Source organism: Lathyrus oleraceus, chromosome 7 (genome assembly GCF_024323335.1).
Source record: "Lathyrus oleraceus cultivar Zhongwan6 chromosome 7, CAAS_Psat_ZW6_1.0, whole genome shotgun sequence".
Lineage (NCBI taxonomy): Eukaryota > Viridiplantae > Streptophyta > Magnoliopsida > Fabales > Fabaceae > Lathyrus > Lathyrus oleraceus.
This window is the reverse complement of record NC_066585.1, coordinates 45,425,653-45,445,504: the sequence shown is the minus strand read 5'-3', so window position 1 is coordinate 45,445,504 and position 19,852 is coordinate 45,425,653. Positions and strand designations below refer to the sequence as shown.

Below are 19,852 nucleotides of genomic sequence, written 5' to 3'. Positions count from 1 at the left end.
TCCTCCTTAAGAGGCGATGTTTGTGATTGTTTATGTTTGTCCCAAGCAGGAAAAGTCCTCATGTGAGGCAATTGGTGGATATAAGAGATATGTAGCCTATCTCCCACTATTCTGTGTGTCTTCTCCTTGCTCCCATTACATGGTTGTAGCATTGAGATCCTAACCCAAGATCTATCGAGTCTAATTTGTGGAGAGAGTTCCATCTTTCTGAACTCCCACACCTTCTGATATTCAATACTCTCCCTGACCAGGGATAAGAGTGATGAGGCACACCCCTCATATCCTTTCATCTGCTTCACCTTAGCCCCTCAATGGCAAGGTTAAGAGCGCTATTCACCTATTTCAGTGGACTTTTAAGTCAAACCCTTTGATTGAGCCTCCTTGTTTGGTTATAGTGGGTGTTAAATGACTTTGTTTGCTTAATTGATTGTTGCATTTGTACATGCTTACTTGCCGTTGTGCATTCATCATTATTGATTGTTAATTCTTATATGATCATTATTGTATACCCTTGTGGTTTGTTTGTTTGCCCATTGAGGACCATTGTGAGACCATGTTGATTGGCTTTTGCTCCCATGATATGGAAGGATAGAGTGTAAGACCTCATTGGTCACTCATATCTTCTTTGCTCTTGTGTGTTGTATGAGAGGATGCAATTGTAAGTCCCAGTGATGTGGCATTTGTATTCCTATGACCATACTTTGGAGGTTGGTTTAAGTCCAGATAGATTGGCATCCGACTTCCAAGTTTTGTTTTGCTTTAGGAGGTTGGTGTAAACCCAGTTATTGGTATCCGACATCCGCTTTTTTTTTGCTTTTGTGAGATCGGTATAAGACCATTGATGGCATCCGGTATCATTGTTTTATTTTAGGAGGTTGGTGTAAACCCTGTTATTGGTATCCGACATCCGCTTTGTTGTGAGATTGGTATAAGACCATTGATGGCATCCGGTATCACCTTGCTTTTATTTTGTTTTATTTGCTTTGTTGCCTCATTCCTAAGGATACCCTTGAATCATCTTCTATATGATTTCAAGAGGTGAACTTCTAGGAAGTTTTACACTTCATCCACACCCTTTTTGTTTCAAAACCCCTTTTCACTTGTTAACTTTTCAAACTTGTAAATACATGTTGTGCAAACATTCTAACCTCTTTCCAAATTAGAAACTTGGACCCTAAGTCCATGACTTTTCAAACTTCTTTTCATAACACTTCTTTGAATCAATCTAACCATACCTTGACCACATTTCGTGAATAATCATAATCAATTAACTTCACCCGTTCAATTGTTTTGGCTTTGTCCATTGTTAATATGCTTTCATACATTAGCCGTAGGTTTTAATTACCATAGTGGTTGATGTAAATCTTACCTTATCCTTAGTGAGTTGATTGTAAGCCTTCCATACTTATTATAGGGTTAACCCCTCACTAGTATGTTGAAGCCGTCCTCGCATGGTGGATTGTTGATGTTGGTTGAGTTTTCTCCCTTTGGTAATGAAAAGCCTTAGTGCTTGTGTTTAAAATTGAACTCACTAATTTTTGGAAATCTTTTAGCCGAACTACGGCGTTTTGATCCTTACCTTTGATGGAAGGTACGTAGGCAACGGGTTCATCCGTTCGAACACAAAAATAATTAAACTGTACATTCTTTTCTCATCATCCCATTCATGTTTGCACAATATGTCAAAAACAAATAAACATTTTTATACAACAAGTGTGAAAAGGGCTCCCTAGGAGTACCTAGGACGTGATGGGTGCCTAACACCTTCCCATTGCGTAATTTACCCCTTACCCAGATTCTCTGATCTTTTTCATTAGTTTTCTACGTGTAAAACTTCTTAGATTTTTGTTCGCTTTTTAACCAGTCCTTAGGATAAATAAAAGTGCGGTGGCGACTCGATTCATTGTATACATTGCTTATGGTTTAATCGATAAATCATATAGCGACGAATACACCGCTACAGAAAAGTGGCGACTCTGCTGGGGAAGTACATTAGACCATCCTTGGTGGTATTGCCTACTTTTCACCCTTGTTGTATGATATTGTTTATTTGTTATTTGACATATTTTTGTACAATTTGGGATAACTGTATTGATTGTAATGTGTGAATTGCTTGATATACAATTGCTGTTTGCTTTGGTGATCTCTGTGAGATGAGTTCTATACCCGAACTCGAGTGCACTCTAGGATAGGAGAATGGCGTAGTCTTGTTGATTGGTGTGGAGTATTCCTTAGCCAGTTGACTTGCGAGTCCATTCACTTGGTGGAGGTCATGTTGGATCGATAATGTCACACAAGTTATTTGTGGTTAGGCATTATTCGTTCAATCATGTGCCTTAGAAGCCAAGGACCTTAGTTTACCAAACCCATCTTGGCCTATTTTTAGGACGTAGTGCGGAGGTCGTTCAGATGTAAGATCTGATGCGATTGTTACGCGATACTACACTCATAAGAGTCCCTCTTGAGAATATTTTTGGAATACGAGTATTCGTTCCTCCGATAATATCCGAGAGATGGGACGATGATTATGGGAACCTCTGGTAGAACATGTCTGGCAGGTTTAAACCCTAGTACACTCCCTTCGGGTGGTTCTTAACCGAGACTCCATGCTCGTGACTCTCAGCAAACCCGTGATTCGTGGTTGAGTCGTTCAAACATTGTTAATATCAATGGAACTTGGGTATTGATAAGGTGTAAAACCTAAATCTACCAAAATGGATGATTGATATTAAGGATGTTAGAGCCGGTTCATGTACCGTTAATATCAATGGAACTTGGGTGTCGATAAGGTGAAAACCTAAATCCACCAAAATGGATGATTGATATTAGGGGATACAATGAGCTTTCCGACGACCTTTGTTTGGTGTGCTTGGCATGATCCTTGAGTGTGATTGTTGCATTCATGCATTCATGCATTCATCTGCATCCATATCATCAGATAAAAGAAAATTTTCAAGGAACTCAAAGGAGTTTATTTGCAAAAAATTTCAAACATGGAAAAAACCGGGAAATTTTTTTCACCCGATATATCTGATGAGATATTCTCATATACGATCAAAATGTTAATATTTCAAAGTTTGCAAATAAAACCCTCGAGTTCCTTTGAAATAAAAAACAAGCATATGCATAAACACTTCATGCATCATTTGCATAAGCGGGTGTTTTGTTCCAGTCTCCCGTCCTGTGGTCTGACCCTGCGATCTTCATTTATTTTGAAGACGCACCTCGTCGGTACTATACCAAAGCCAACTCTGCCAGATTGATGGATCATCCTGAGCGAGAGAATTGTGGACTCAGAGAGATATTTGCCAGACTATGTAATGTTGATGGATTTATTCCTGGTTAACCGATCCCGGGCTGGCATTGGCTACTGTTCTGGGGCGTATAATGAGCAAGGTTTGTTCACGAGTGGAGGATTCATCCATTCTGACCAACTGGAAGAAGCCGCTGCCATCTTGGAAGAGGATGCAGGAGATCTGAACAATTTCATCATACCCGGTGGTGTCTGCCACAATTGGGTCGCTGTGGATGTTCCTACGGTCATTCATAAGTCAACGTGATCTGTTCACTTTGTTCAAAACCCTTCTCCCATGCCAAAAGGAGAAGTGATGACATTGTTGGCAACATTTAACACAATGATGTTTCATTCAATTAATGCATTGTTAAACATTTGTTTTTCCATTTGTTCTCACTTTTTGCTTTTTGCATGAAATCAGTGATCACAAAAAACTCTGAAAAACAAGAAAAGCAATCTTTTCATCTGCATAAATGATTTGCTTGTTTAAAATTCAAAAGCTTTTCATTATCCAGAATCATTATGCAGGGATTTCTAAACCCATTGAACATAATGATCCAACGCCATCTCCCAATCTTGAATTCCTTGTATTTGAGGCAGAGGAAGATGATGTTGAAGGGGATTCCTGATGAGATTACCCGATTTCTTGAGCACAAAAAGAGGCTCATTCAGCTGTATCATGAGAATCAGCGAGACAGTCAAACTGGGGCGTTACAAATGCAATCAAAATAAAAAAAGGGGAGGGTGAAAAAGATGAAAAAATCAAAAATCGGGAAAAAAATTTCAAAAGAAAGAAAAATAAAAGAAAAGTATACCCTCAAGTCCCTAGTTGACTGATGCTGAATGGATTCAGAGTCGTTATGACCAACTGAATTTGATTGAAGAGAAGCGATTGACTGCCATGTGCCACGGTCAGTTATATCAGCAGAGAATGAAGAAAGCATTCGATAAGAAGGTTAAGCCTCGTGTGTTCCGAGAGGGTGACCTTGTGCTCAAGAAAGTTTTATCTTTCGCGCCCGATTCCAGGGGCAAGTGGACTCCAAACTATGAGGGTCCATATGTTGTTAAGAGAGCCTTTTCAGGCGGAGCTTTGATGCTTACAACAATGGATGGGGAGGATTTCACTCGTCCTATGAATTCAGATGCAGTCAAGAAATACTTTGCCTAAAAAAGGAAGTATATGCAAATGAAAAACAGAATAGCTCGCTAAGTTGAAAACCCGAAAGGGCGGCTTAGGCAAAAATGAGCGTCTCGGTGGAGAACCCGCAAGAGTAATCCAGGCAAAAGTTAGAGACTTGAAAAAAAAGAGTATATTTGCATCCCGCTAGATTGAGTACCTCACCCTGGGGCAATCTAGGCAAAAATTAGGGATTTGGCAAGTAACTGCATCCTGACAAGACTTTCTGGTCACCAACTGTCTTTTCGTCAGAGGATTCTCGATTCTTCGTCGACTGAAGCTTCGCATACATCGAGATTCAAATTGGTAGAGAAAGGATCATTATGTTCAATGTAGCCCTCTTCCAATATATATCACTGATTTCAAATTTGTACAGATCTATGGAGTCTTGCCATTTGCAGACTACCATTCCATCAAATAAATTTGAGCTTTTATCCAATTATTTGCACTCTTATTTGTTTCAATTCAACAAATGTTTTGCATGTTTTAATTGATAAAATGTCATTGTTTTAAACAAATAAATTTTTCAAAATTGTTGTTTTAAATGAAGTGAATATTCACAATGACAAAAGGATACTCAGGGATGTCTCAGTGCTCTCCCGAGGGTGGTATGATTCCTAACAGGTAAGACGTTAGTTCATGTTCCTGGCATTTGATTGTATCCTCTTTCTCCCGCTTTATTGTTGGAGTTGCTCCCCAAGCAGAGGTGGTTGTTGAAGACTCAGTTTCTGCTCCAACAGTAATCTCCCCAGCATGTTTGTTCTCCGTGTGGTAGATTCGGTGGTTGGTGGATTGATATCCCGGTACTTCACCGCTTTCCTCAGCATTGTTGTAAGCAGAGCTGTTGGTGGGGTTGTTCCCCAGTATAGTCGCAAGCAGAGATGTTATTGAAGATCTCGCGTTCTTCTCCAACAGTAGTCTCTCCCTAGTGCAGTTGCCAGCGGAGTTGTTGTGTATCTCCTCAGCATGGTTGCATTCCATCTTTCCCAGCTTAGTCTGCAGTATGGTTGTTGTGGCAGTTTCTGCCTGTTGAAAGCTATCTCAATCCCCAATGTAGGTCGGTTGGTGGTTCTAGCATCCCAAGATTGGATTGATTTCTTGATTACTTTTGATCCTCAGTAGAGTGGCTTGTTGCAGAATCTACTTGTGTGATCCGTCGGTTGTATGATCTCCCCGAGTAGAGTGGCTTGTTGCAGAATCTACTTATGTGGTGCTTTCTCCCTCAGTGGGTTGTTCCCCAAGAGGATAGCTGATAGCTTTCCCCGGTAGAGTTGCTTGTGCAGTTAGATTCTACTCGGATGTTTCTCCTTCAGTGGGTTGTTCCCCGGGTTTGTTTGGAGTTGCTTTTGCAACAGTTCTTGGTTGAGATATGAACTCTTGTTTCTCAGTTGATGCTGAGATCCCCTGCAGATATCCTCAGGATTCTCCTGATCCCCTACAGATTGGTCTTGGTGGCAGTTTTGCCTGTTGTGACTTTCTGTACCCTGTCTGGGTTGTTTTGCTGATCCTCTTGCCTCTGCTTCCCCAGCATTACCCGTAGATCCTTGCTGTATAGCACGTAGATCTCTAGCAGATTGGCTTTCCAGTTGGTTCTCCCCTGGAAGTATAGTACCGGGCGTTTGATTCCTGGACCTGTTGTGTTAGATATGTCTAGTTTGTCAGCATTCATCAAACATAAATCACGCATATTCATGCATATTCATAAAACATTCAGATATACATATTGCATTTTTGCCATATATCTTTTTGATTGGTGTTCTCCTGCTATGGGTGATATAGATCTCTTTATAAGATCTTCCCAAGCAGATGTCGGGTGGTTAATCTCTCCATATAGAGTCAGCCCATAAGCAGAAAGTGTCTGTTTTCTTCTGCAGTTCCCCACTGAGATATATCCTCGTGGATGACGGTTTCTTCCGTTTCCTCCCAACACATATATTGGGATGGATGTTCCTATTGAGTTATATCATCATAGGACGTGTTTTGATTCAGTCTGTCTTTTCGGATCAATCCCGAATCGGCGTTGTGTCAGATGTTTCTTGTGCTTCCCTGTGGAAGAAATGAATGGTTTGCCCAGTAACCGGCATCATTTCATTTATCCCCAGCGGAGTTTTTGTGGGCCTCTACCCTTATACCGGTAGTTGTAAGTCCTATGTTCTTGCTTCTCGGCGGAATTTGTGGTTATATACCTTTCATTCCTCAAGCAAGAGTTTTTGGTCTTCTACCCAGTAGTCGGTAGTTGTAAATCCTGTTTGCCTGCTCTCCAGCAGTTTGTGGTTTGTTATAAACCCTACTTTGTTTCCCGTGCGGATTTGTGATTGTTTCCCATCCCCACGTGGAGTTGTTGGTTTTCTATCCAATATTCGGTAGATGTAAACCCTAATTTGTGGTTATTCCCACCAGAGTATGGCTACTACCCCGTATTCGGTAGTTGTAAGTCCTATCTTTTTTCCCCTAGCAGAGGTAACCTTTGTGGTTCGTTCTGGTTGATGGTGGATTTTCTGTTGTTGTGATTTTTTATCCCCAACAAGGTTTGTGTTTCCCGGTGGTATAAGTTGAATAAGTGCTCAGTATTTGGCCTTCATTCATCCTATCCCCAGTGGAGTTTGTGGTCTTCTACCCCGTATTCGGTAGTTATAAATCCCGTGTTGTTTTGTTCTCCCCATCGGAGTTTGTACCTTGTGGTACGAGTGGATAATTGCCGGTTGCTAGCAATTTTATCCCAGCTGAATCTTTGGTTCTACCCAGTAGTCGGTAGTGTTAACCTCTCGTTCTCAGCCAGATTTTTGGTATTCTACCCCGTATTCGGTAGTTCTAAACCCTAATCTCCCCTTTGCAGAGTTAACCTTGTTGTTCATCTTAACCGATGACGGTTACTCTTTGTGGTTATCTTCATTCGATATTTGATGTTGATATTACCTCTTTGCTTTTGGATAATTGCCGGATGCTAGCAATTTATCCTCAGCAAGTTGTCTTCTGGATCATTGTCGTATGCTCGCAATGTTATCCCTTTTTGAAGTTGCCAGTGGGTCTTTTCACCGTTTGCTAGTGATTTGTTCCCCGGATCATTGATTGTTTATCAATGTATCCCCAGCCAGTCCCTGTGGATAATTGCCGGATGCTTGCAATTTATCCCCAGCGGGTCTCCTTTCATTTACCCGTTTGCTCGGTAATGATTGTTGCTTCTTTGATTGGTCATCATTATATACCTATTTTGGTATCCCGATGCTCTTCTTTTCGGTCGATTTATCCTTTGTTAACCCTTATACCGGTTGTGGATAATCTTCCCTGCGAGTATGTTATCCACGTTCTGACGGTAATGGATAATATATCTCATGCACTCTTCAGTTGAAACCTTTTGTGTTTCCCTAGTCGAGTAAGATTCGTTTCCCTTTGTGAAGTCGAATGTTTGTTGTTTGGATATTTGCCGGATGCTTGCAATTTGTCCTTTTGAGTTGTCTTTCGTTTACCCGGATGCTTGGTATCGATTGTCTCTCTTTTTGGTTAGTCACCTATTATATACTTCGGTATCGCTGGTGTCTTTTCCTTTCGAGTGTATTATTCACGGTCTGCCGGTAATGAATAATATATCTCTTTCACTCTTTGGTTGGAATCCTTTGTTGATCTTCCCCAGTAGAGCAAGATTCGTATTCTTTGTAGAATCGAATATCCATCCTTTAACCAGTTTGTGTTTTGGATGATGAGTGTTTTGGCATATATACCAATTCACGTTTTCGGTAGATCACATATTATATACTTTGGTATCCCTGGTGTTTCTTACCATGCGAGTGTATTATCTACGGTCTGCCGGTAATAGATAATATATCTCATGCGAGTATTCTATCCACGTTCTGACGGTAATGGATATTATATCTCATGCACTCTTTGGGTTTGTGTCCCCAGTTGAGTAAGATTCGTTTTCCTGTTATGGATTTGAATGTTCATCCTGTAAGTCGTTTTGCTTTTTCAAGCCCTCCTTTCGGATGTCGAGTGTTTTGGCATATATACCAATTCACGTCTTTGATTAGTCACCTATTATATACTCCGGTATCTCTGGTGTCTCTTCCTTTTCGAGTATATTATTCACGGTCTGCCGGTAATGAATAATATGTCCCATGCACTCTTGGATCAATCTTTTGATTGTTTTCTTCGCAGAGTAAGATTCATATTCCTTGTGGAATTGAATATCCATCCTATAAACAGGTCTGTTCTTTCTAATATTCTTCAGGATGATGAGTGTCTTGGCATATATACCAATTCACGTCTTCGGTCGGTCACCTATTATATACTTCGGTATCCCTGGTGTTCCTTCCTGTCTGCTCCCTGTTATGACCTTGGTCCCTTGTGGAGTCAGATTTTCCTGAGTTTATGTACCTTTTTCAGGTCTTTCTCAGATGTTTGGTTGACTGATATCTCTCACCCTTATACCGGTCTTAGATATTCATTCTTTCTGAGTTTGTTGCCCTTATACCGGTGACATCTCATCCTTTGGCTTCCCCTGGAGAGTCTTTTTCTAGATTTCCCCAGCGGAGTTGTGTTGCTATTTGTGTGGCTGTATTGATGCTATCCCCAGTACACGCACATTGTGAGTCAGCTTAAGTCTTTTCCAATAGGAATGTTTCCCTTTGGAATTGCTTCTTTCCCCGGCTCGAGTCCTTTACTTCTCTAGTGAGGTCTCCAGTCTGATTTCTGTTATCCCCTAATCAGAGTCGTGTCTTGCGCACGTTGTGTCAGTTTTGTTTTCCCCAAATCGAAGTCGTGGCCTGCTCACGCATTCTTTTTCTTTTATTATCCCCAATAAGAACCCCCATAAGAGTCTTGTTAGAGTCTCTGTTCCTGGTGAGTGTATTACTCCGATGGATCGTCTATTCTTCTGGGTGAATCATAATCCCCACAGAGTTTGTGTCTTTTACATGCATACATTTGCATCATGAGGTCTCTTAGGGACCAAAATTTGTCTCATTACTGTTATTTAAGCCCATTCTACCGCGTCGAGATGAAGATTTCTAAACTTCACTTCTCCGGCTAGAATGACCTTAAATAGGGGCATCTGTAAGACCCCAATTTTTGCCCTAAGATCCCTCATGGCCTCAAGACATCATATCATGTCGTATCATTGCCTCAAGGATCATTGCATGCCCTAGCTTTCCTCCTAGTGGGCGGGTGTCTTGTGAGTGTGGTTCTTGATCACCAAGCATGTATTGTATTTGTATATCATTGCTTTTCATATGTTTACTAACCAAAAGTACAAAAATATTGTCATCTAACCATGTTACTTGCAGCTGAAGCAATCATCAGTCAAACAGTCAAAATCAGCCATTGAGCTAGATGGTGACCATTCTTGAAGAATTTGGGCACCATGATCATTCATAAGAGTTCATATAACTTGTGATATCATTTGGAATCAAGATCTCATGTGAAAGAGGCTTGAAATTCATCAGAACATGGCCCAGTCCATCAAAACCATAGAAAAGTCAACTGTGGTCAACTGTAGTCAATTGTACATTTAATCAGGAATTTGAAGGTGTGAGATGGTTGGAAAGGTCTCATTCATGTCCATATTAGCTTCATTCAACATTTCAAAGATCAAGGTTGAAGGATTTGATGTCAGACAAAAAGTTTCCAAAAATGAAAATGACCTGTAATTCTCACCTGCCCAAAATGGAAAGTTTTTCTCCCCAAAATTACATCATGAACCAAGCTTCAAATCAAAATTTGTCCAACATGAAAGTTGAAGATCTTGTTCTCACCATTCCAAAAAGTCCAAGAACACTCAATTCCCATGTATGGTTGACAAGTTATGGTCAGATCAATTTCAGAAAATGCCCAAATTCAAAGTGGCATAACTCTCACATGGAATGGCCAAATTGGATGGTTCTTCTTTGAGCAAATCCCATTTAACATGTACTTTAATAATCCATCATCACATTTTGCCAAAAACCTTCACATAAAAAGGTCATTTTTTAAGTGAACCAATTAAAAACCAAGGGCAAAATGGTCCAAAACTCAAATTACATGGAATTTTGACATGGGACCAATTCCAATAGCTTCTAAATGAAAATTATGACTTGTTCAAATTGAAAAATCACTGTTACATTGGTTCTAACTCTCCAAGGGCAAAAATGCCAAATTGCTTACAAGTGCACATTTTGCTAATTATCAAAAAATTGCTAATCATGATTAGAGTGGATTAGGCAATCATATATAAGCTTAATTATAACAGAATTCAAGGAGAATAATCACAATTTCAGATTCATCACAAAAAATCTCCAAATTCTCTCACTTTTTCTCCATTTTTCACATTTTTCACATAAGCATTTTTTCACCATTTCTTCAAAATTCACCATTGTTCTTGCAAGTTTTTGTTTGAATCTTCATGTGTAGGTAAGATTGAAGTTCTGTTTGTGGAGATTGAAGCCAAACACGTACAAATTCCAACTGTTGCAAAACCTTGAGCATCAATGGCAAGTGGAAAATTCTTCATGATTATGCACGGTTGAGCTGCGAATTCTTCACCAAACACCTTCATAACCATTATCCTCCATCTGTTTTCAAGATTTGGATCAAAACACGTCAAGATTCCACACTGTGCTTCAAGAAGGTGAGATTTTCGAACCTTCTAATTGTTGAAATTGTTGTATGCATCTTGTAGTGCGTAGAATGTAGAGTGTATTGCCGCTTGAACCATGCGATTTCATCGAGTAATCATCAAGATATCTTGATTTAAAGTTTGTACGTCAAAACTTCTTTTGATCGAATCTTTTTATGCGTTAACTTCTGGATGATTTCGTTAGCATATTCATGATCTACGTCGAACACCGGTTCCAACGGTATATAGCATGTGTATTTTCGTTGCGAAAAGTTCGTAACCGAAGCTGGCGTCGAAGAAGCTCACGAACGCGAGGAAGAAGGAAGAAATTCTGGAAATGTTGCCGTGTAGATCCGTTTCAGCGCTTGCCAATTTCGAAAATTTGTTTCCCTCCACAGCTGACGAATCACACGGTGACACGCAATAAATGAAGTACAGTGGCATTTTGGCTGGCTGCATGTAATTACGAAAACGCCATTAGCACTTAATTAATTCACACAAATCATTAAATAATTATTCCATTAATTTAACAATCTTAAAAAATTCACATAAAATCCAATTTTAGTCCAAATTAGGTGGGACTTTTTTTGATGGATTCCAAATTTAATCTACTTTTTTTTAGGCATAGTAGTGTAAGTTGTGCCTGGTAGAATTTTTAATTGGCTTATTGATTTTTGACATGTGTGCAATATTCATGTGTTTTACCATTTTAATCACCAACTAATCATGCTAACTCCAAATTAATTGAAATTTCATATGATGATTCTTGACACATTCCTGGAATTTTTGGTGTATCATTTGTGATTTTTTGACCTCTGGTTTGTTAGATATGATTTATTTAATTTGAGTGTGACAAAATGTGTCACACTATGCTACGCTGACTTCATGAATTATTTTTCCATGCTTCCCTTAGGCCTATGGCCCTGATTTTTTGCATGAGATACAATGTATATGTTGAATTTCAACATGAATTTTTGTGGATTTAATTGATCCATTTTCCATTTTATTTGGATTTTTGATTGCTGTTTAGCAATTTTGGGTTGTTTTATGTGTAACAAAATGTACATGTATCATTAAATGCTCATCCCTTATCCTATGAATGTGAAATTTGGTGGAGTTCTTCCTAACATGTATAGCTTTGATTTGGCTTTGGTCCCATTCATTTCTAATTTGATTTCACTGTTTTACCATTGATTGAAGTTGGTGTACATTTGGGTGACTTAATTTGGTTGTGTTTTTGCATGCTTTAACATGTTGGTTTAATTGGCATAGCTCCACTAGTCCAAAATGCATGAAAATTAATATGTAGCTTGTTGAATATCCTATGTTTAAGATATAATTTTTGTGGAATTTACTGTGTTGTTTTGATATTTTTTTGATTGAAATCATTCTGGTTGTCCATATGTGATTCAACTTTGATCACTTTGCCTTAATTTGTGCATGAAATAAAATTAGTGCATAGTTTGGATGTGAGACCAATTGGGATCTCTTCTTATTTGAATTATCTTGACTTTGATCATGTTTTACTTGCTGTTTTAAGATTTTTTCATCCTTTGGACCCTAGGCTTGTCCTAGTGGTCTTGTTACTTATGTTTGAGCTTGACTTTGACTTTTCAGGTTAAAAAGCTAATGCCTTAAGGAGGTTGATGCATATTTGAGTTGAATTCATTTGACAAATTGTTTGTTTTGTAGGATGCTTAGCTCCTTTGAGCTTTGAGCCTTGTGCTTTGCACATGTTTGATTGTGATTGATTATTGGTTTATTACCTTGCCTGTTTGATTTTGAATGGGATGCTGATTATATTTGATTGATTTCAGGTACCCTTTAGTTGCTCAGTTCTCTTAAGAACTTGCATTGCTTTGCTTGTATAGCATTTGCATTGAGGTAGACTCTCTTGTCTCCATGTAGTCTGGAAGACCTGGCTTGTTATTTAGCCAGGCAACTGTCTGAAGTCCTCCTTAAGAGGCGATGTTTGTGATTGTTTATGTTTGTCCCAAGCAGGAAAAGTCCTCATGTGAGGCAATTGGTGGATATAAGAGATATGTAGCCTATCTCCCACTATTCTGTGTGTCTTCTCCTTGCTCCCATTACATGGTTGTAGCATTGAGATCCTAACCCAAGATCTATCGAGTCTAATTTGTGGAGAGAGTTCCATCTTTCTGAACTCCCACACCTTCTGATATTCAATACTCTCCCTGACCAGGGATAAGAGTGATGAGGCACACCCCTCATATCCTTTCATCTGCTTCACCTTAGCCCCTCAATGGCAAGGTTAAGAGCGCTATTCACCTATTTCAGTGGACTTTTAAGTCAAACCCTTTGATTGAGCCTCCTTGTTTGGTTATAGTGGGTGTTAAATGACTTTGTTTGCTTAATTGATTGTTGCATTTGTACATGCTTACTTGCCGTTGTGCATTCATCATTATTGATTGTTAATTCTTATATGATCATTATTGTATACCCTTGTGGTTTGTTTGTTTGCCCATTGAGGACCATTGTGAGACCATGTTGATTGGCTTTTGCTCCCATGATATGGAAGGATAGAGTGTAAGACCTCATTGGTCACTCATATCTTCTTTGCTCTTGTGTGTTGTATGAGAGGATGCAATTGTAAGTCCCAGTGATGTGGCATTTGTATTCCTATGACCATACTTTGGAGGTTGGTTTAAGTCCAGATAGATTGGCATCCGACTTCCAAGTTTTGTTTTGCTTTAGGAGGTTGGTGTAAACCAGTTATTGGTATCCGACATCCGCTTTTTTTTTGCTTTTGTGAGATCGGTATAAGACCATTGATGGCATCCGGTATCATTGTTTTATTTTAGGAGGTTGGTGTAAACCCTGTTATTGGTATCCGACATCCGCTTTGTTGTGAGATTGGTATAAGACCATTGATGGCATCCGGTATCACCTTGCTTTTATTTTGTTTTATTTGCTTTGTTGCCTCATTCCTAAGGATACCCTTGAATCATCTTCTATATGATTTCAAGAGGTGAACTTCTAGGAAGTTTTACACTTCATCCACACCCTTTTTGTTTCAAAACCCCTTTTCACTTGTTAACTTTTCAAACTTGTAAATACATGTTGTGCAAACATTCTAACCTCTTTCCAAATTAGAAACTTGGACCCTAAGTCCATGACTTTTCAAACTTCTTTTCATAACACTTCTTTGAATCAATCTAACCATACCTTGACCACATTTCGTGAATAATCATAATCAATTAACTTCACCCGTTCAATTGTTTTGGCTTTGTCCATTGTTAATATGCTTTCATACATTAGCCGTAGGTTTTAATTACCATAGTGGTTGATGTAAATCTTACCTTATCCTTAGTGAGTTGATTGTAAGCCTTCCATACTTATTATAGGGTTAACCCCTCACTAGTATGTTGAAGCCGTCCTCGCATGGTGGATTGTTGATGTTGGTTGAGTTTTCTCCCTTTGGTAATGAAAAGCCTTAGTGCTTGTGTTTAAAATTGAACTCACTAATTTTTGGAAATCTTTTAGCCGAACTACGGCGTTTTGATCCTTACCTTTGATGGAAGGTACGTAGGCAACGGGTTCATCCGTTCGAACACAAAAATAATTAAACTGTACATTCTTTTCTCATCATCCCATTCATGTTTGCACAATATGTCAAAAACAAATAAACATTTTTATACAACAAGTGTGAAAAGGGCTCCCTAGGAGTACCTAGGACGTGATGGGTGCCTAACACCTTCCCATTGCGTAATTTACCCCTTACCCAGATTCTCTGATCTTTTTCATTAGTTTTCTACGTGTAAAACTTCTTAGATTTTTGTTCGCTTTTTAACCAGTCCTTAGGATAAATAAAAGTGCGGTGGCGACTCGATTCATTCATTGTATACATTGCTTATGGTTTAATCGATAAATCATATAGCGACGAATACACCGCTACAACTACATTCAACATTTTTCATCCTCATCAATATTTTTTTGATTAAGTTTCTCATTTAACTTTATTTTATTAATGTATTAGGTAAAATAGTTAGTTTTAAATGCATTAGGTAGTAGTCACATTCGAAATAGGTAGTTGTTAGAGAAACGCATTATGATTTGGTTGCATTTTGGGTTGTTAGGCCAAAACTAGTATTTGTTTCTGTCATTGTTGCAAACACGAGCTTTTTCAGAGATGCGTCTCTGAATTGTATCATTGCTGGTTTTTGGAGATGTATCTCTGAATTGTATCATTGTTGGCTTTCAGAGATGCATATTCGAAAATGTCTTGGATGCTAACTGATGTCTTTTCCTCGTATTTTTCAGGAAAATGGCTGCAAACAACGACGATATAATGAGACTCATTCGTGAAACCCAGCACACATCCGTTTGACGCGAGATGGAGAGACTTCAGAATGAGCAAGCCAGAGCTAGGCGGGGTGTAACAACCCATTTTTTTTAGTATTGAATTATTATACTATTATTATTATAATTTTTATTAATTATGTGGAGTGTTAATTAATTAATTGGTGTATTAATTCATTATCTAGTGGATATGAGAAATAATTAAATAATTGAATTATTAATTAAATTGGTATGACTAGTGAGTGGTTAATTATTTAAATTTAAATAGAGGTATTTAAATATTAGGTATTATTGGGCCTAGTGATTAAATTAGATGATTTAAGCCCAACTAGAATACTATTATAAATAGTAAGAGTGAAGGAAGTGAGAATTAGAATTCACTTGAGCACTGAAGACAATAGAGAAAGAGGAGAGGAAAAGCGAGAGGAGTCAAGGTTTCCATCAAATTGACAAGGTAAGGGGGGAAATCCTTATTATTATGGGTTAGTATAATTTGGTCAATGGGTAGGAACATGTTTTAGGTTGAAATCCTTAATTGGCATGGTTTGGAATTATTAGGTCTTGATAAATACTCTTGAATTGGGATGATTAAATTATGCTAAAACTGCGAATGAATATATAATTGGATGAGTCATAAATTTCTGAACGTGTAGTTTTTTACGGAATCGAAATCGGAGGTCCGGAAGTCCTCCAACGATGAAAAATGCGGGGAAATCTGCATTCTATTTTGTGTTAGCGCAGGAACAGCTTTCTGTTTTGCGTTAACCGGTTAACCCAGGGCGTTAACCGGTTAACACTATTATGATATTGAAAAATTGCATTCTGTCTTGCGTTAACCGGTTAACCCAGGGCGTTAACCGGTTAACACTGTTAAAAATTGCCAAGAAGCGCATTCTGTTTTGCGTTAACCGATTAACCTAGGGCGTTAACCGGTTAACACTGTTTGAAAAGTGAAAAATTGATATTTAAATATTGTGTGCGTTTTGGAATGAAATCTATGTGTACATATTTGATGATTGGCCTATATTGGTGAATAATATATTGTATGAATGTGTATGTATACCATTATTGAATTGTGAATGATTTATGGTTATGGATGTGTATATGTAATCGTAATTGATGTGTTGTTATGGATGGGTATATGTACCAATTGTGAGTCATGGTGATATGTGGGATGTTAAGACGGTAGATAGATGGTATTAATTGCATATGTGTTGGTATGTGTGCATTCATTCATAGCATGGTTGACTTCATTGTGGAAGTGGTGAAACTGTGGGTTCACATGAGCAGACGTTGATTCTCAATTGGAATCAGGCGTAGTATTAAGCGGTGATCCTTCATTGGAAACAGACGTAGCAGACGTTAATCCTAATTGGTATTAGGCGTAGTATTAAGCGGTGATCCTTCATTGAAAACAGACGTAGGGCTTTGGTCTTGTCCGGATCGGAAGCGTGGCTTGGATTCTAGATATTGAATCGGAAAGCGGTGAAACTTTGAGTTCACATTGAGGTACCACATGCATAGAGTCACATTGTCTTGCATTGAGTCGTCTATAGTTATGTGATCATTGAATGCATGTATTGATGTGGATGCGATGTACGTTTGAAATATGTGAGATGATTGTTGGTTAATATTATTGACGTGATTATACCAAGTGTGATGAATTCTTAAATTGTGTTTTAATTCATTGTGTTTTAATATCATACTGTACTGATTATGTGTACCCTATGAGAATTTACTACTTTCAGGTGTATTCTTCCTTTTATAATTTCATCATCTCTCACAAGTCATAATTAATTTATCTTTCCTACCTCGCCTGCTATGTACAGTATTAGAATGAAGAGTCACAACCATAATAATATATTATTTGCCAATATTTTATGTTCGGGCTAATACTTCAGATCGAGATTCAATTATTTTTCATTTACATCACATAAAAAGTATACTATCAATATCATATAAGAGCGATAAAATATTTAATTTAAACTTTTTACATATAAAACATATTGTGTCAGTGGTCAAGAACCGCATACAATTGGTACACGAATCTATAGATAAAATTGTTGACTCCGGATCACACAAATAAAGCATTTTTCTTGTTTTTGACTCTGTTACCGAAAATTTCATATATATCGAAGAATTTGGTATACCAAAAATTTGCAATTTTCCGAAAATTTTTGTTTTTCTTCGAAAATTTTGACAATTTCAAATATAGGTTACAGATTTTCTAGGGAAATATCGAATTTTTTAAAATTTTCGATTTTTTTCTTTGAAAATTTTTTAATTTCCAATATAAATGCATGAATTTTTAAAAATGCAAAAAATTGCGTAACAAAAATTTCAAAATAACTACCAAAATTTTCATATTTCATATATTAATAAGAGTAAAAAATTTAGAATAAAAGTAAAATTTAGTTGATAAAATTTTGGAAATTTTAAAATTCTAGAAATGTCACAGTATAATTTGGGGTGCAAATTAAATTCTCTCGATTGACCGTTACCGGTGTATGTATATGATTCTCATCTCTGCCATATTATTTAAAGTTTCTGAACAAAATTAATTTGGTATATATTCAGTGGAATAAATTGTTTTTAAAAAAAAGGTGATAACACTATAGAATAAAATATCATGATATGCCTAGAAAAACAAAATAAAATAAAAATACCATAATATGCCATATTATTCAACCCACGAAAAAAAAAAGATAGATTCCAAATTTATTTATTGATGTAACAGTTAATCAATCAATGCCTTACTAGTACACACACCTATATATATGTGAACACATTCTCAGTACATAGGCAAACAAACACCAGAACAAAACCAAGCAATACCCAACACACAGTTTGCTGCAATGGCCTCTGCTCAGTGCTACAGAACCTGTGAACAAAGCTGCCAACACAAAAACCACCACCACCAGCAGCAACATAGCTCAATCGGACAGAAGGTAACTGACTTCTACAAAGGACACCACAATGATGGAACACAATACTACCAGCAGCAGCAGCAACATAGCTCAATCGGACATAAGGCTGACTTCTACAAAGGACACCACAATGATGGAACACAAACCAAAACCGAATACTATAGCGAGACAGATGTGATTTATCAACCCGGATATGTTGCCAAAAATCAAAGTAACACATGCAACCAAACACGTCACAATCACAATCACGCCGCTACTGGCACCACCATTGTTACCGGCACCACAGCGGAAAAATGCCAAGGCAGAAACAGGAGGGAGAGGAGGAACATGTTCCAGAGGATCAAGGATGGCATATCAGGTCACAGCAGTGACAGTGGCAGTAGCAGTGATGAGTGTGACAGCGACAATGAAAACCGTCGCCACAGGAAGGCAAGTATATACATTATTCGCCACAAAAAATGAGAGAATAATTTGACAGTTTATGGTATATATTTTTCTCATGTATATATGTTATGCTCAATTTGATCCCTCATGAAACTTTGTTTTGCAGAACTGCAATTGAGGAGCAGCTGTTCCAATAATAATAAATTGGAGTTTGAGGATCGAAGTTGGCAACTCAAAGTCCAATATTATGTGTGTGATGATTGCTGGCAAGTTTGAATAAATTAGCTACATATAAGTATTAATAATGTAGCAAAAAAAACTAATTAAAAATATCTTTAAAATAAAAATGAATGTAATTTGATGTAAGAAATTAAGCCAGTGTATACTTGGTTGTGGTGCAAGTCTGAGTTTCAGAACTACCAAAAAAAACAAGTGTATGTCATGCACTGTGATCGACATAAGATTGATGCTCCTATGATTATATATATGAATAAAACTGTTTTGTGTTTGTTTAAAAAGGTTCTTGCTTTATTAATCTTTTCCTTTATAGTGTATATATCGGAAATATTTTCATCTAATAAACCTTATTGGTAGTTGAAAAAGAGTAAAAGAAGCAATCAAACAAACAAAATGAAAAAACCTCAAATACATGAGATAAATCATCCATTAATCAAGCAACAGAAAAGAGAAGAAAGCAAAGCTATAAAACTCGTCTTGACCTATACGAGTTTGTGTCGACACATGAAACTTGGAGATTTTGACATCCAAAATTTGGAAATTTTGAAACTTGTGAACATGGAATGACATTAGAGGACTCAATTTGACTCATGCATGAATAATTGATGAGAGACACATACATATGATAATTTTTCATTGTTTGATAGCTAAAATCATGCAAACATGAAAATGTAAGCATGAAATGGTAAATAATATAGATCAAATGTGAAGACATTAGAATAAGATCATTATAAGCATTTAAAGTGAAAACACATAATGTTTACACATGAAATTTTTTGGAAGTGAACACTTATCACATATATCATACACATAACACATCATATACCTTTAAGAAATAAACAGGAAAAAGAAATACTTACTAATAAGACAAGAAAATGATTGAAACGATATTACCTCGTCGTACGAATGAGGAGGATGTACATGCA

General features: G+C 37.6%; 1 protein-coding gene across 4 annotated transcripts in view; it reads left to right on the top strand.

The window, feature by feature from the left end:
* The window catches only part of LOC127108234 (uncharacterized), a 77,825-nt gene that overhangs the window by 51,350 nt on the left and 6,623 nt on the right, over positions 1–19,852 (top strand). The window contains exons 2-3 of one of the 4 annotated variants that reach the window (XM_051045662.1): positions 18,664–18,734; positions 18,856–19,225. The exons of 2 other annotated variants lie outside the window; for them this stretch is intronic. In XM_051045662.1, coding sequence (XP_050901619.1) covers positions 18,664–18,734; positions 18,856–18,867 — 83 coding nt within the window. In that variant the 3' untranslated portion in view covers positions 18,868–19,225. Of the gene's footprint in view, positions 1–18,663; positions 18,735–18,855; positions 19,226–19,852 lie in introns of those variants that run through there. One more of the 4 variants, XM_051045665.1, reaches the window with a different exon arrangement.